This window comes from Cryptomeria japonica, chromosome 10 (genome assembly GCF_030272615.1).
Source record: "Cryptomeria japonica chromosome 10, Sugi_1.0, whole genome shotgun sequence".
Lineage (NCBI taxonomy): Eukaryota > Viridiplantae > Streptophyta > Pinopsida > Cupressales > Cupressaceae > Cryptomeria > Cryptomeria japonica.
In genome coordinates, this window is record NC_081414.1 from 598,673,850 (window position 1) to 598,691,511 (window position 17,662).

Genomic DNA, 17,662 nt, shown 5'->3' on the forward strand with positions numbered 1-17,662 from the left:
AAGTAAGACTCGACATAAAAACACTTTAAAAACTTAAAAAGATTTGTAATAGGGAAATAAAATCCCTATTACAACTTAAAAGCACAAAGTAGGAATTTTTATGAGAAGTTACAAATTCTCATTAAACTTGTAATTTTAAATTCACTTGCAATTTGTCCAAAAAGTTCCTACAACAACTTAAAAGACATAAAAAGCAAAGGGGAAATAAAAAGTAAGTTACAAGTTACAAGTTTTAAATAAAGTGCACTTGTAATTGTTTTAAAATTTCCCTACAACACAAAAACAAAAGAAAACTTCTAACTTGCAATGGAAGGAAAATTTCCCACCTGCAGTCAGGAAGAAAAAACCCGAAATTGAAGAAAAAACATAGCAAACGAACTCGAAACGAGATGAATTTTTTTGCCTGGGGAAGCATGCCTTAAGAGTAAAATCTCAACCTGTAGTGACTGCTCTGAAACCCGAAATTGCACTAAAAGCTAGGAACATGAAGACCAAAACTCACCAAAACTTGGACAATGATGGCAAAGACACCTCCCAATGATTTGACGCTAACAAATGTGAGTTTTGCACCTCGTAAAACATGCCTTGGAGACAAAAATGACACATTTTAAGCAAAAATTTGTAGGGGTTTTCACATTTTTGAAAATTCAAAAATGAGGACAACATCTTCATGCCTTGAAATTCTTTGCTTTGGGCGCATTTCTTCCCCAAGGGTTCTTTTTTTGAAATTTTCCTCCCAGATCATGTTTCTGCATTTTCTACTTGTCCTGGAGCGCATTTGCCAGGAAGTGAAGGAATTCTAGAAAATTAGACTTTTCTTCCTTGATGTCATTTTGGCGCCCATTCCTTTCCTAGAGCACATTTTCTCCATGGTGAAGGAATTTTTTGATGTGGGGGAAAAATTCCTCCTTAACCTCATTTTGGTGCCCAATCTTGAGCTTAATTCTACTCTACCCCTAAGGAAGGAATTTCTTCATGCCTTAACCGAATTTCACATTTTCCAAGAATTTTGTCCTGAAGGAAAGAATTTCTAACACTTAGTCAATTTTTCACTTTCTTGGAATTCTGTCCAGAAGGAAGGAATTTCCTTGAGTTTTGAATTTTTTTCTCTTGCCTTGAATTCCACACTTTCCTTTGTCCTTGGGTGAAATTTCATTTTGGAGGGAGGAATTTTGAAAATTTTGGAAATTTCCCCATGACATTGATTTGGCGCTCTATGCACTGCCTTGGGCGCTAATCTCCTATGGAGGAGGAATTTGTCCTTGGGAGGAAATTCCTCCTTGACCCCCATTTGGCGTGCCCTTCCTTATGTTGGGTACTAAAACCACCATGTGGAGGAATTTGGCACTGAAAACATTTTCCTCCTTTAGCACGGTATGGCGCCCTTGCTCATCTTAGAGCACATTTTTGACCTCATGGAGGAATTTTGATCTTGGAGGAAAATTCCTCCACCACTTCATTTTGGCGCCTTGACTACTGACTTGGGCTGAATTCTTACTTGGTACTAGATTTTCCTTTGAAGTTGAGAATTCCTCCATCACTCTACTTTGGCGCCTCCTACCTTTGACTGGGTGGAATTTTGCCTTGCAAAGGAATTTTAGCTAGTGAAGAAAATGCCTTCCCCACCCTTTTCTAACGCCCTTCCTCTTGACTTGGGCGTGGATTTCATGCTTTGTAGGGATTTTGCCTTGGAGGAAATTTTCCTTTTTTGCCCTAATTTGGCACCCAAATTCCATGCATGGGTGGAATTTTAATGCTTTGGAGGAGTTCATGTCATGGAGAAAAAATGCCTCCTATACCTCTGTCTAGTGCTCCTCATCCAGTCGTAGGTGCTGAATCCATGTTGTGGAGGAAAAGTATGTTCGAGAGGAAATTCTTCCATCACTCCATTTTGGCACCCTTCCTCATTCTTGAGCGCTAATTTCACATGCTATAGGAATTTTGTCCAAGGGAAATTCCTCCTTTACCTAGTTTTGGCGCTCACTATCCTTCCTTGGGCGCTAATTTCATAGTGTGTAGGAATTTGGGCTTGGGAGGAAAATTGCTCCCCGAGGTCCATTTGGCGCTCTTCTTCAACCTTGGGCATTGAAACCATGCTGTGGAGGATTCTTTGTCTTGGAGGAAAAATTCCTCCAAGACCCTCATTTAGCGCCCATCTTCTTTTGGAATGCATTTTTGCCATGGCAAGGATTTCTTTGATTTTCTTCCTTGACTTGGTCACTTTTCACCTTTTCTAGTTTGGGATGCCATTTTCAGGATGAAGTGGATTTTCATGCCTTGGATTGATTTTCAATGCTTTTTCACTTCAGGAAAGGATTTCACACTTAGCCATTTCTCTGATCAATAGCTTGCTTTTTCAACTTTTTGTATTTAGCCATGGTTTTTCAGGAATGCTCTACCAGTCTACCTTCAGTATCCTGCCAATTGCTTGAGATGGATCTGCCAAAAATAGGCTTACTAAAACTAGCAAGTACTCCAAAACATCATATTTGAGCGATCCCGGATAGGGTGACACTAAAAGTAGAAATTGCTAAAAATAGTAAGTTTGATTTTTGGCAAAATTGAGCCAATCCGGGATGCAGTGAAACTTACTAAAATAGTAAGTGCTCAGAATTTGCTCAAATTTCAGTGGTAGCTTCTTGAAGGGTCTTGATTTCATTGCAACACTCAATTTTTCCAAAACCCCAAGGAAAAGGCCTCAAACCTAAGTCTGAAGGGCAAAACGATAAAATAGACCAAACAAGTTCCAGACTTAGCAAAATCTGCTCAAATGACTTGCAGACTTGATCAAATTTCATCAAAACACTTGCAAAACTAGGGAGACCGAAGGGATTGCTGCGAAAAGACCCAAAGAACCACAACCAAAAGACCAAGAGGACCAAAAAAGTAGGGGAACCCCATTTGCAATGGGGCGATGTGTGAAAACGTCACAACAACTTCCAAGCCAAGATTTGGAATGCAAACACTTCCACATAAAGAGAGAAGATATAATCACCAATAAATGATGTATTTTTGACTAGCTTGCCTGTTCGGGTTCGAAGAACCGGTACGACAAAATTTTGAAAAGGGGTTTGGGTTCGTTAGTACAAAAACAATTAAAACATATATATATTATTTATTATGTATATAATATACTATATAATAATATAATATACTATAATATAATATATATTATATTATATTATATTATATTATATTATATTAAGTTTCATACAATAATTAAAAAATATGTTATAAATCATGATTCTCGATAAAAAAATAATGGCGTTTATCCCTCAAATATATTAAGTTTTAGTAGAGCTGTGTTGGAGCAATAGTGAAGGATTTCCCACGCTTAAGGCTCAGGCGTCGAACAAAAGGCACAGGCTCCAGATTGAGGAATGCCTCGGGCGTAAAAAGTCGGGAAAATAATCTCATCGAATTTCGTTAAAAAGCCAAAATGGGATCTCAAAATTTCATGCAACCCTGAGCTCTCCCGAAATGTCTGAACTTGCAACCTCACACACCACGTTGGACTCAGAGACTTATTTTTAAATATATTTTAATTAAAAACCCTAAGCACTACTACGTACGAATATTTGGGTGAAATACAACGAATATTTTAGGTCTTCTTTTTCAGTCCGCCGAATTTCGAACATCATAGCCGAAATTAGGTGAACCCAATAACCTAGGGCTGCGGCATGTTAGCAGCAGGAGGCCAAAAATTTAGATAAATTTTGCCAAACAAAGTCACCAAACCGAACTCGAACCATATACAAACCACGAACCAAAACCGTATTTGGGCAATACGGGGGGCCTATATAGCCGAACCTGGTAACTTAGATTATTGAGATGTTTACAAATGTACAAAGGCTTTGCTTAAATAGGAAAGAGGCTAGAGAATTAAGGGTACAGAAAGAGACATGTGTCTCAATGTAATAAGAGAATTGTTAGGTTAGGTAGAAATCAACCATCACCAACCCAACTACAAATAATAATGCAATACAACTAATATAGTTGTTACCTAAGTTGGACTTAAGCACTGTAAATAGGTGAAAACCTATTTACTCCAACAAATTGATTATAAAGATTCCTATACTAGGGTTCATGTGCACCTTTGCCACATTAAAGGTACAAGATGAGAAGCATGCCTTGGTCTAAATGTTGGTGATTGTCTAGGGAAGGGATTGCCAACTGAGAAGATTGCAAAATATCAAAATTATAGGATGAAGCTGATAATTGGGTTCAAACATCAAATCAAAGGTCAACTTTAAGTCTAAATAGACCCTCTTTGCATCTAGCGTCAGGAACATTTGTTGGTCACATGAGGAATTTAGGACCTCTTGAAAAAGCATTTAATTTGCAAAGTTCAGAGGATACAGATCAAAAGAGTGCACGTTGTTTGTATGCGAATGGAATTTGATTTAATGTGGTTTTCTCCATATTGGCAAGAGATGGTTAGGTCAATTAATGAAGCACCGAAGAGATACAAAAGCCTAGGCTACAAGAAGGTTCATACCACCCTTTTAGTTAAAGAAAAATATATTATTGATAGACAATTGCAGGTGATTTGGACTTCCTGGAAAATTGCAGGGGTTTCTATTATTTGTAGTAGATGAAGGATGCTAGAAATAGGTCACTAGTCAATGTGATTGTAATGAGTCCAAAGGGGGCAATGTTTTTTAAAACAATGGAATGCAAGGATGAAAGAGAAAGATACCCAATTTATTGCTAACATTCTAATTGAAGCAATTGAGCTAGTAGGGCCAAAAACTGTTGTTCAGGTGATCACAAATAATGCAAAAGTATGCAAAGCAGCAAGGTTGGTTGTGGAAGCAAGATATCCAAACATTTGGTGGACCCCTTGTAATGCTCCAAAAAATTGGCAAAATTCAATGGGTACAAAAGCTTTTATGAAGAAGTAAAAAATATTCAGATGTTTATTTGTAATCGCTAATCATCACATGTCACAGGCCATCTATAGACAATTCGCTAAGTTAGACTTGTTAAAGGTAAGTTTTCTTTTGTATTAAAAAATATTATTTTTTAAATGTTTTTTCAAATTTATGTAAGATGTATATGTTTTTAAATTATTTTTTTTATATGAAGGTGATTCAAACATGCTTTGCCACCCATTACATTGTTCGAAAAAGGCTTCTGGATGTCAAACAACTAACATGCCTTGAAAAGTATGGTGATTAGTGATGTTTAGGTAGTTTGGAGGCAATCTCAAATAGATAGAGCAAATAATATCAGAACATTAATTCTTGATGATGATTGGTGGGATCAAATAGATTACTTCCTATCCTTCATCGAACCAATATACACCTTCATTTTTTGTTGTGATACTGATAAGACAATATTGGGGGACATCTATTATTGCATAGATACAATGTTGGAGCAAGTTAGAGATATTATTATAGAAAAAGAGCATGACCCAATTATGAATTTTTTTATAGGCAAATATATGAGGTAACCAAGAAGAGATGGGATAAGACGACAATTCCTTTGCAACTTTTGGCATATGCTTTGAACCCTAAATACTACCATGTTGATATGTTAGGATTGTCAAATAGGACAACACCAAATATGGATGTTGAGGTTGTTGATGGATATAAAAAAGCTTTCAAAAAAATGTTTATAGACGATAGAGTTGTTGTGGGGAATCGAGATGAGTTTGAGATGTTTGCATCCTCTAACAGAACTTATGCAGATGTTGATGCAATGGTAGATAAAAAAGGAATGGACCCTATTAAGTGATGGAAGTTCCATAGTGCCACGACTAGACATTGTTGAAGTTGGTTATCAAAATTCTATCACAGGTTTAACTTTATATGAATTATATTCTAATTTAAATTATTTATTACTTTAATATTTATTTTATTGTCTTTGTAAATTGTAATATAAACTTTTTTTATAGGTTTCAAATTTCGGCCACGATCTCGTTGTCATCCCTCAGGAGTTTGAACTCCTCTTCAAATGTCTTCTTCAGTTCACTCCACCTGGCCTTGTCCTTAGCGTCTAGGTCTATGTACCAATCAATAGCAATTCCCCGAAGGGTGGCAGGAAATGCCTTCAACCAATAATCGTGGTCATCTTGGCCACTCGCCTTTCATATTGTTATACATGTCTTACAATGTCACACGAGATCTTCCAATCCATACCCTGTAAATATAGGGAGTTTCTGCTTCTTCTGCCACTGAGCGTCCTCTACACATCCACCTCTAGCGTCCCCAACACTCCGGGTTCTTCCGGGTGTGCGAAATTTGGGTGGATTGTTCCGACAACCACATTTTGATGCTTTCCTTGGTTCTTGGCCACTCACGCGTCTTGTACATGTCAACCTCCAACATCCCAACACTCCAGGTATTTCCAGGCTTTGACTCGTCCCTTTGCTCCCTCCAGCCGAGGGTCGGCGAATCACCTAATCGCTTGGTCTTAACCACCCCGTGGCCTCTTCTCACCTTTATTGGGGTCTATGGCATGAGTCAGTCAAGGCTGACCCAATTTTTTTTTAAGGAAATGGTGCCAAAATGTTTATCGCTACAACTGATAAATTAAATACAGGAAATAATAATGTACATGACAATGCATACCAAACACAACAGTAAAATATATCTTTATTTGCTTATGCAATTATTACAGAGAAGAAGACCAGAAATGGTCGGCCAAGGAATACAATAGATCTGACTATACCATACTACCTTTCTTGGCGGTACACAACATATTTAAAGGACCCGACAGTTGCCAAGAGGTACACAACCGTCAACCAACCGACACATCAACTACTCGAGAGTGACAACCCACTTAATACAAATAATTAATACATTGACAGATAATAAATATTATCAAACATAACGATAGGCATTTTATGCCAACTACAATGCTCTTGCAATCTATTCTTCAAGCAGCTGCTGATGCAAACACTGGGCGATCCCTTGATTTATGATGGCATGCGTCTCCCTTTAATTTCTTTGGAATGGCATCATATAGACTTCAGTGCGATTCACTCACCTTGTTTTCGACCAGCAATGGCTTCTCTTTGATCTCCTTTTCGGTGACTTCTTTTCGACAGTGGATTTGAAAATTCCTGTGAACAGGCTTCCAGTCTGCTGCTATAAAATACTATGGGCTGCCTCCTCAAAAACTTGCAATCTGCCTTTCTGGCAGTAGCTTCAACCTCGCAGCTGGCTTCTGCAAAACTCTACAACTTCTGGCATTGATACCAAAAAATATGGTGCAAAATTTATTGGCTAAATATATGAGAGTTTTATTAACCATACAAACTTATATTTTTTTATTAAACGAGGTAACTCTCCTTGTTATGATGCTGAACACAAGGCTTTCATTTTATACATCAAAAAGAAGCTAATTCAATCCATAATAGATTCGTTTAAATTGTGTATTTGGAAAAATTAAAACCACTCGTAAAATTACTATAACCTCCTAAACTTAGGCTAAAAGAAAAGAGATTTTAGTTTATTTGTTGGCTCATTATGAGATTATTAAGAGATTTTAAACAAATTCCTGCCTACGTGTACGAGTCTAGAAATATCTAGAACTTGTGACATTCATCAACGAATCAATAATAATAAAAAACACATAAAATTGATGCACCTGCATCACAGAAAAGCTTAACTTGAATTGAGAGTGAGAATCAGAGTCCATTTGTTATCATTAAGTGTTGTTAATGTGTAGAATAGTTCAATGTAAGGCAGATCTCTGAAGGAGCTACCAAAAAAATTTCATTGGCATGTAAATTCACACATTAGGCTGCATGATGTTAGACTGTATCTCCTCTCCAGCCAGCACCTGTCTAAGGGTGGTGCTATCTTTTAATTCAAGCTGGTAAAAGTTTGGGTAAGTATGGAAACTCCAACCGAAATAGATATTTGTGTTGTTCTCAATCAAGGCTGCAAGTATGCTAAAGCACAAACAGTCATCTGCACTTTATTTTTTTTTCTGTTGGAACTTGGAACATAGCTTGGAATCCCTCTTCCTTGTCCAGAAACACATAAACAAATGCCTTGCTGAGATTCAAGAAGATTCTATCTTCCAGACTTACGGATCTTGGTTATGTGCATACAACTTGTAAGGATCGCTTTGTAGAGGGAATCATTGTAAAAAATTTGAGAATGACAACCTCTTTTTAAATCCATTTGGGAATCGAACTGACTTCCTTGTTGTTTGCAAAATATCCATCCTCATATCCCTGGTGTGTTATTTCTGCTGCCCCATGTATTGCTGGGCCAGATGCTGCTCTGTCTGTTCCAGAAGGTGGAGATTGCAAGTCCAAGGCCCTTATCTCCTCTTTTGAGTTTTTTTACCATCCTTGTAGAATCTGTCTTTCTGTATCCACAGGTTTGTTCCCATTCTCCACAAACAATGGTTTTCTTGGTTAGCTCTTGCATGATGTGTCAGTTCCCTGTGCATATTCTGCATGTGCAATGTTGTTGGATTTTGGTTTTGTTTTATAAGATATTTACAGGTTGAGGTTCTGATGGCATTGGACTCTTTCCTATTATTAGCTTTTTGATTATCAGATATAAGAAAGGAGTACTGAGTTTGCTTCTTTGATTTGGTCTCTTTTGCTATTCTGGTTCCGTTTCAGTATAAACTTGCACTGCAACTGCTTTCGTTGGATCCCTAATTATCATGCAATTTCGTAAGCATGCAAACATTTGGCTCAGTTTCTGGATTTATTGAAGCCATGTTGAGGTCATGGATACCAATTCAGAGGACACAAATTCCTTATATGGTTAGCTCTGATTGCTGAAGCTTTTTCTGGAAAACAAGGGTTTTAATGGTCTCTCTGCTGGTGAAATCTTATTCATTGCTCAAAATCCCTAATTAGTTACTGATTTGATTGCCTTTAAATTGTTCAAGCCACAGCAATTCAGAGCTTGTTAGAAGAAGAGATAAGAAATCTGATTCTATGGTGGCAGTAACAGCACGAACTATCTGACAATTATTTGATATTTTGCTACTGGGCTTGTAATGATTGATAGCAATTGTACAAGGTCTTTGAGGTTCACAGGTATAACCTAGTCCATTGTACTTCATGGATAACATTTCTTGATGGGTTCGAAGAGGAGTGCTAAACCCTTTGTATTTTAGGAATTTCTCTCCACATATATTTGAATTAGCAAAATATTTTCTTGTAGCACTGAATTTTAGCTCAGTTTTGTCGTATTGCTGAGATAGTGTTTAATGCTATAGTTTTTTAGGCATTATGAGATTATACTCTGAATTCTATGTCAGACAGAAGTCTGTATAATTTTTCCCAATAAATAGAAACATCTGCCCTATGCTTGCAATCTGGACAAAGATGGAGTAAACGGGATTCTAAAGTATTCTGTGTTTGCATCTTCCTTGTTGATATTCACATTAGAAGTTTTAAGTTTTAACACATTTCAAATTTATCTTGTAGAAAATAAATCATGCATTATTAAAAGTCTAATCCCAGTATATCCTTTCCCTTTGACTCTTTCCAGATGTTTGGTGCCGAAGCAGCAAAGATTTTGGACTATGTGGAATGCTATCCAACTGGGTATCGAAAGGGAGTCCAGATAGCAAAAGCTTGTAAAGATGCTAATATTCAGGGTTTCCCGACTTGGGTAATAAATGGTCAGGTAAGTTTTACTGAATTCTAAAGAGCATTAGAATCTCTATTTTATCTAATGAATTAGTTGTAAGATAGAATCTCCATTCATATTTGAAGTCATTGGTTTTTTTAATTTTCCAATGGCCTTGTCCTCTAGAATTAAATATTGTTTTGGAAAGCAGGTTTTAAGTGGTGAAAAGATATTTGCAGAGCTTGCTCGTGTTTCTGATTTTGATCAGGCTCAATCTGAATCTTGATTTGCCCATATAAATTATAAGGTTTATGTATTAGAAAGAAAAATGGCTCTTGTATGGTTTTCATGACTTTGTAATATGTCTTCAGCTCATTTGTGCCTTAACTGGAAAAATGGTCAATTGCACCTCCACCTTATAAAATATTTCAGATAAAGATCTTGAAATTAGTACTGAATATTTTATTCCTCAGACTAAATTTTGGTAGAACTAAATTACTATGATAAACAACAGGAGTTTACCATAAAAACAGCATCTAGCTGTTATATGTTGTGTATACATTTCACTTGTAAGTTGAGATAATTCCTAATGCAGTTATATCTTGAGTCCAAAGTTTTTGATACATATTCTTCAACAATATGACCGTTATGAAGTACTTTGAATGTCTTGCCTAGCAGCGACCTTTTGATGTTGATGGAATACATCTTGATAAAATTTGTTGCATGAACAGTCATTGTTCTATCAAAATTTGGAGAATGGAAAGTTTTAGATATACATTGGCCAAACAACATTTTAAATTTTCTTTTATTTTTTTATAGAAAGGGTAAAAAATATAATTTAAAATGGATAAATTGCATTATATTGCTATAAAAGTAAGTTCTGGATATGGGCAATTTCCAAAATCAGGTCATATTTTGAAACTCTCATAATGATATAAATGACTTTTAAAAGATCAGGCTTCTAGTTGTAATAAAGCCACCTTAGTGGCAAGTGTTTTCTTTATATCTTTTTAGTTCACTTTTTAATGAGGCATGTAATGTTTATTCGTTTGGGTGGATTATTCTCCAATCTCTATGTAAGCAGATGAAGCTTTTTGTAATAATTGTTAGCAAGAGGAATGGGGAAACTACAGTCTGGAGATCTGTACCCCTATATATATCTTATTGTAGTCTTTATATCCTAGAGGACACAGTAAGGGAAATTGGCAGTTGCAAAAGTAAACAAGGACAATAAACCATTCACATCGACATCCACAAAGAAACAATCATAACACACATAAATGGACCAGCAACATCATCATTATATTATATCTTCAATCTCCAAAAGGCAAGTGTCAATCGCTACTTTATAGTTCACATTATGTATCTCTTCTATTCTCTATATCATCTGATCTCTATCCTATATCTTCCGGATATCAATTACAATACCTATATATACAATTCCCAAGATGGCTTCTATCTCCTAGAGTCGGCTAGAGGTCTATTTCCATACTGCAAACCATATGCAGTAGCCCAAGTCAGCTCTGTTGCTGATCCTATTCTCTGCCAATAATATCAATCTAGTTATTTAATAGGATATCAAAATATTGTGTTTAATTAATCTTTACAATAACCAGATGGGGTTGGAAAAGCCCACAAGTCCAAGAAAGAAAGATGTTCTATTAATGGTTTTATAGTACTATAATCAGTACTGACATAATAGTTAAACACCTAATCACTCCTAAAACTAGTACTTGATTAATGAGAACTACTATAAATGAGAAGCAAATATCTATGAACTTGAGTTGTTGGTTTGGGTTTGGCGGCATGGCAAATTTTCTTCCCTGGATCTAGTTCATCTATGTTTTGCCTACACACGCACACAACATAATTTGCCAAGGAAAAAACAACAACAAAATTGAGAACACAGCTGATAGTGGTAAAATTAATTGATAATTTGATTTAGATGCTAATTGGTTTGAGGGGCAATCCTATCTTAGGAAAGATAATTACAAAATATGCAAAGAAGATTGAAAACATAGCTAACGAAAACAAATCCAAATGCATGGAAGACTTAAGCAAATACGTGCTACTTCCATTCAATCCAAAACTAAATAGGGTACAACAGATGGCAAGTCCTAGAATGAAAATTTCTATGCCCCAAAAGAGGTGAACACACCAAACTAGTTTGTCTAAACTTCTATATCTCATGGGTTGTTTGATCACCGCCTGCCCCCTCCCCCCAAAGTGAGTAGTCGAATGACTGTACAATATAGTTTATAAGATGTCATAAGATAATTCATATTCCATAACCACTTGGTCTTCCAATTGCTACCTCTTGGACTTCTAGTAGTTGCTGTTCCAAGTCTAGGATCTGTCTATCAGATAGGGTGCAAATGTTATGTGTTCAATGTTTTTAATTGCACAAATTGTTGCCAAGTGTTGTGCAAAGGAATGACAATTCTTGTGTAGTAGTGCCAACTGTTGTAGGTGTTTGTATGGTAGCACAAGATGCCAAAGTTATGTGAGTTTGTGATAAATATTTTTTACACTTGTGTGAGGGTATTTGAGGGTTGCATAGCCATGCTTGGGCTGTTCATCCTTTCTAAGAATTTGTCTTTGGTGAAGTGTGGAAATTGAATGTGGTGTTGTTGAAGGTTGTACTATTTCGATTGATCTACATTCTACCTTTCCTTGACCATTTTGAATAGGTGGTGTGTGCCATGGCAAGTGGGAGTAGTGGTTGTATGATTTGGTCTCAAATAGTTGTGCATAAGTGCTTAGATCCAAATCTAAATGATATTTGGTTGATGTGTTGTCTTAAGAAGAGAAATGTATGGTTGAAGGACTTCCACATTAAATACTAGATGCAAACTTAGGTATTGAGGGAGATCGAGATTAATGACATTCTCAATAGCTATACGTAGGATGTTGTGTGGACCATGTTGGATGGTTGAATGGACCAGAATACTGAGAGGGGGGGTGAATTAGTATTCCCACAACACAAAAACTTTATTGATAGTTAAACCTTAGCAAATAATCTCATCAATGTGGAATTGTAAATGCATAGTAAATAGAAAACATAATCACAAGATAGACACCAAATTTTTATATGTGGAAAACCTAAATGGGAAAAACCATGGAGAGGGTTAACTCTCAAGATAATATAACTAGTTATATGGTGTGACAAAAGGGTGGCTCACTACCAGATGACTCACTGCCAGATTACAATGCGGCTCATTATCAGAATGCTCATTGCAATAGAAATAAATGAATTGGGAAAAATTGCATCTCCAAATGCATGAAGCCAGTTCCAATATGAGCATAGATAACAATGCAACAACTTACAACAAATCCGATAAGGGATCTCTCCAACTTGTCCACAACTGCCTGTAGAAAATCTTGTGTAAGGGATTACCGCAACACTACCTTCAATCTGTCAATCAAACTGCTTGCAGTAGATCTGATGAGGGATTACTGCAACACTGTTTGCACTCTGCACTTTTCAACATATGCCTTCGCTCTTGCACATACATCATACTTTACTATTCTCACCGCACACTACTCGCATTTTGCTATTGCTTTCTCTATTCCACAACTCATACATCCACATCCACATTCATGTCATATATATATACTGGTAAGCACATACATCGAGATAATATGTCAGCCAAGCACAAAAAGGTTTATATAATAAAACATTGCTCAGATCAACACGCTACACAAACATGCCTCGACCAAGGTAGGTAACCAAGTTGGCCTTCACACACTTCATTTATTGAAACACACGCGTCAATTACCAAAATAAAACAAGGGTCTATCGGACCCATAAGCACATATTCCAAGCATAACAACTCGTATCTTCAAGATACAAATGCCACAGATTCTGGAGCATAAATCATAATGCATTACAAACATTCAACAATACAACAAACACAACTGATACCGAAACTCGATACAAACCATAATAAGCAAAATTCAAGATTTTAGAGAAGAGGATCTTCTGAAAATAACTCTAGTACATCAGACATACTTAGCTGCTCAGTATGTGTTCAATATCACTACTCTGCTTTCTACCTACATTATCATTGCTCTGCCACATATGCTACATCCGGCCCTAACCAGATCACCAGATTTGACATGAATGACAACATTCACAAAAATTTAACAGACCATAGTGTAGGATGGTATGTGGACCATTGTGTAGAGGACTTTATCTTCCTTGGTTGACCCTTCAAGTCCTTTTTTTGAAGATAAAACTAGACTTTGTCATTGAAGTCAAGTAGTGTTTGGAGCACGCCATGACGATCTTAATATTTTTGTTGTTGGCAAAAGGAAATATGTTGTACCTATTGATGAACGTTTTGAATGTATTGCAAAAACTTTTTCTCTTTATCTACTTCACATTCCTCTATGTGACTACACGATGGAAAATGTGCAATAGGATACATCCATGAGTATTACTAGTTGAAACTAAAGAGATGTCTTAAAATACTATTGATGTAGTAGGGTTGTTGTGCAATACATAGTCATCAACAAATGGATTTCTAGGTGCTATGAACTCTTAACAATTGCTTCTACCATCTACAATGGTTTACCACCATCAAATGCATGAACAAAATAAAAAATAAAAAATATATCTACACATCAACATAATGTGAACAACATAAGAAAGAACCATAGATATGGAACAACACATAATTTGTAGAGAACCCATTGTGGGTTAAAAAAAAAAATTCGTCTATAAATCAACCTTTTCTTGTTACAAATAATAAGTACAATGAGTATGCAATAGCCAACTTGACCTTAACAAGGTCTAAATTGTGACACTCCCTATTGTAGATAGATTTGAAACATACACTTGCATACTCCTAACGAAATTGCTCCACACCATGAATTGAGTGTTTAACCTTTTCACAAGACATAAAGAATGTTCATAACAACTTTCCTAGCCTCTCAAACATTGGAAATAGAAGATCAAATGCCAAATTGGAATTTTGCATTCCAAAGACCAACTCTTTACTTGCAATAGGGGTGCTTGGTCCCAATGACAAATTTACAACTCCGTGAAGTATTTCCCACTTTTCTAATAAGCATTTTTGCTAGGGAGAGCAAGTTTCATGTGGAGGATTGATTTTTGTCACTTTATTAGTGCTATTTGACCGAGTTCTTTTGAAGGCCATGGCTTTTGCATTGGGAATTGACACAATGTGTTTTTTTTGAAATTGTGTTATTTTTAAGAGCTTTTTGAATATACAAGCAACTTCAAAATTAAATCCATATTCACATTCATTTTCCCCTTTAACATGATTATATTTTCAAGGACTTGAGTGAGAAAAACCAAATGTGAAAGATGTCATATTTGCAGATGAAGATTCCAATATGTTCGGTACCAGCTCCAAACATCCATAAGCATCATAGGGCATTTGTTTAGTTACATCTATGTTACATCAGTTTGATGACAAACTCCTATATTAGGATTCTTATTGACACTCCACGAGTTAGGATTATATGACCTTGATAGCCCAAATATTCAATTCATCCATCTTTTCAAATCATACGTCTCCAATCAAGGTCTAGGAGACTTTTGCTCCTCAAATCTTGCTAAATAGAGAACTAATTGAAGTTCTCAATTCTACATGAATTTTCAAGAATCCTTTTTATGGCTTGGACATTTGAGCTCGCTCCATTGTACAACCATACATGAACCTTGCCTCATTAGTTATTAACTTGCTCATAGCAATGAATCGTGGCAACTAAAAGAATCTTCAACTCATCCCTTTTGTTGACCCTCCAATGGTGTAAAGAAGTACTTTGTATTTTCCCAATGAGTACTTGATCCCTTCATTGTCTTAAGTTTGCTAGCCTTACTCTTAGAAGTCTCTTTGGCGTTTTGGAGTTTTTCCAACAGAACCTCACAATGGTTTCTAAAAACAACAAATTGAACAAGATGTGTTTCCCAAAAATGCTTTGTAATATGCCCCTTTCTAGGAGAAAAGAAACACACACTAGAAGACTTACTCTTCTCAAATGTTGCATTATTTTTTGAACTCCTCAAACCACTCCTTGGGTCTATCTCCTTTGCTAGGAGATGCTTTTCACTCACTTTAAATGCTTTTCCACTTGTCTATTGATGGTCCATTCATTTGGTGCCTCCTTGATCTTAATTAAGTGATCTTAGAATTCTTTACAACCCTTTCCACATTGGAGTTGTTGTTCCATCTTCTTTGAAGTCGCTAATATTTCCTATTACAATGTCACAACCTCCTTGGAAACTTGCTCAATAATTAAATCATTTAAATCCTCTCTTGCCTTAATAAAAATAAATGCACATTTACCTTAGGAGTCTTCTTGTTTTGATGATATGAATCCTTTATTTAAGCTCACACCCTTCGTCAACTTGAATGCCATCTAACAATCCCAAGTCAATAGGTTAGGATCTCTCAATATCGTCTATGAGATTGACCATTTCTTGGCCATCTTTTTCCAAGCTCTTTTCCTTTACATTCCATCTTGGAAAACATCCATGTACCAAATATTTTAGTGTAAGTTTCAAAACAACCAAAAGTTTCATATGATGAAAAATTATTTTGGAGTGTCTATGATGCTTATGTCAGTTTGAGTTTGAATATCTAACATGTAGGGCTCACTTTTCCTTTCCACTTCTTCACCAACATTTTGTAAACTTGTGACCATCTCATTCGTATCTTACAATTCTTCTTGCATCTTCTCAAAAATCTTAGTAAGAAGTCACCATGGCTTTCTATGTGAACTTACAATTCCCTTTTCTTGTCTTTTAAGGATTGTATCTACCCCCTTAACCTTTGACTCTTCTCTTGAACAAGATGGTTATCTCGTTCCAACTTTAGAAGTCTTCTATTATTGGGTTTCCCCATTGGTGTACCACACAAACCAATCCTTGTGCTTCTAAAAATTAAAAGAACAACCAACAAGATCATTATCAACACCAAATAATCTAGGAATTACATTCTATGATACTATTTAATCTATTTATTGGGGTGGTTATGTCACATATACATTTATCAATGTATAAATTTTGGATGCTAAAACCTATTAACACACCTTGATAATTACTTCTACCATTTATAATGGTTTACCATTGTCAAAAGCCATGAAATTCACAACACAATAAAGATCTACACATCAACATAATGTGGAAATAACATAACAAACAATGTCAAATTTGGAACAACAAATAATTTCTTTTTATCACACTCTATAATAAAGAAGTACAAGTATGCAATGGCTAACTTGACCTTAACAAGCTCCAACATATCTTAAGTGATTTCAACTGCACCCTCTCATACTCCCCTATTACAAATATTCTTGCAACATACACTTGTATAGTGCCAAAAAAATGACTCTACATGTGATGAACTAAGTGTCTAACCTCTTCCCAAGAGGTGGAGAAGGTTTAGCATGATTTCCTCTTGCTCGCAAATATCATATACAAAGGACCAACACTAATATGGAAGAAAAAAAGTTGGCATTCAAAAAACCCAATCTCTACCCACACACAAAAGTCTTCATTTCATTGCAAGTGACAAGTGTGCCACTCCATGAAGCTTTCACCACTTTTCTAATAAAGTGTTCACTAGTGAGAAATCAAGTTCACCATGTAGAGAAATCAAGTTCAACATGTAGAGAAATCAAGTCCACCATGTTGAGAAATCAAGTTCAACATGTAGAGAAATCAAGTTCACCACTTTGCTAGTGTTATTTAACCTAGTTCTTTTAAAGGCCATAACTCTTGCATACAAATTCAAAAAGAGGTAGATTTTTTGAAATTTCACCATTTTTTAGAGCTTTCTAAATATACAAAATCAAACTTTTCATTTAATATTCACATTCGTTTTACCCTACACATATACATTTGTGAGTCTTAGATGAGAAAAATCAAATCGAAAAGATGTTTTATTTGTGAACAAAAATGAAAAGATATTCCACACCATCTCTAAACTTCCGCACACATCAAATGAGGCCATTGTCTGGAAATTTTCCTATTAGACAAGTTTCATAACTAACTCCTCCATTAGGATACTTGTTGACACTTTGTGCACTAGGATGCCATGACCCCAATAGTCTAAATATCTTTCATATAAGTTTTT

At 35.9% G+C, this 17,662-nt stretch overlaps 1 protein-coding gene across 1 annotated transcript in view; it reads left to right on the forward strand.

Moving 5' to 3' along the window:
• Window positions 1-10,177, forward strand: part of LOC131049279 (thiol-disulfide oxidoreductase LTO1) — a 128,039-nt gene extending 117,862 nt beyond the window's left edge. The window contains exons 6-7 of the mRNA XM_057983331.2: window positions 9,474-9,611; window positions 9,766-10,177. Of these exons, the coding sequence (XP_057839314.2) occupies window positions 9,474-9,611; window positions 9,766-9,840 (213 nt within the window). The 3' untranslated portion in view covers window positions 9,841-10,177. The remainder of the gene's footprint in view (window positions 1-9,473; window positions 9,612-9,765) is intronic.
• The last annotated feature ends 7,485 nt before the right edge of the window (window positions 10,178-17,662 follow it).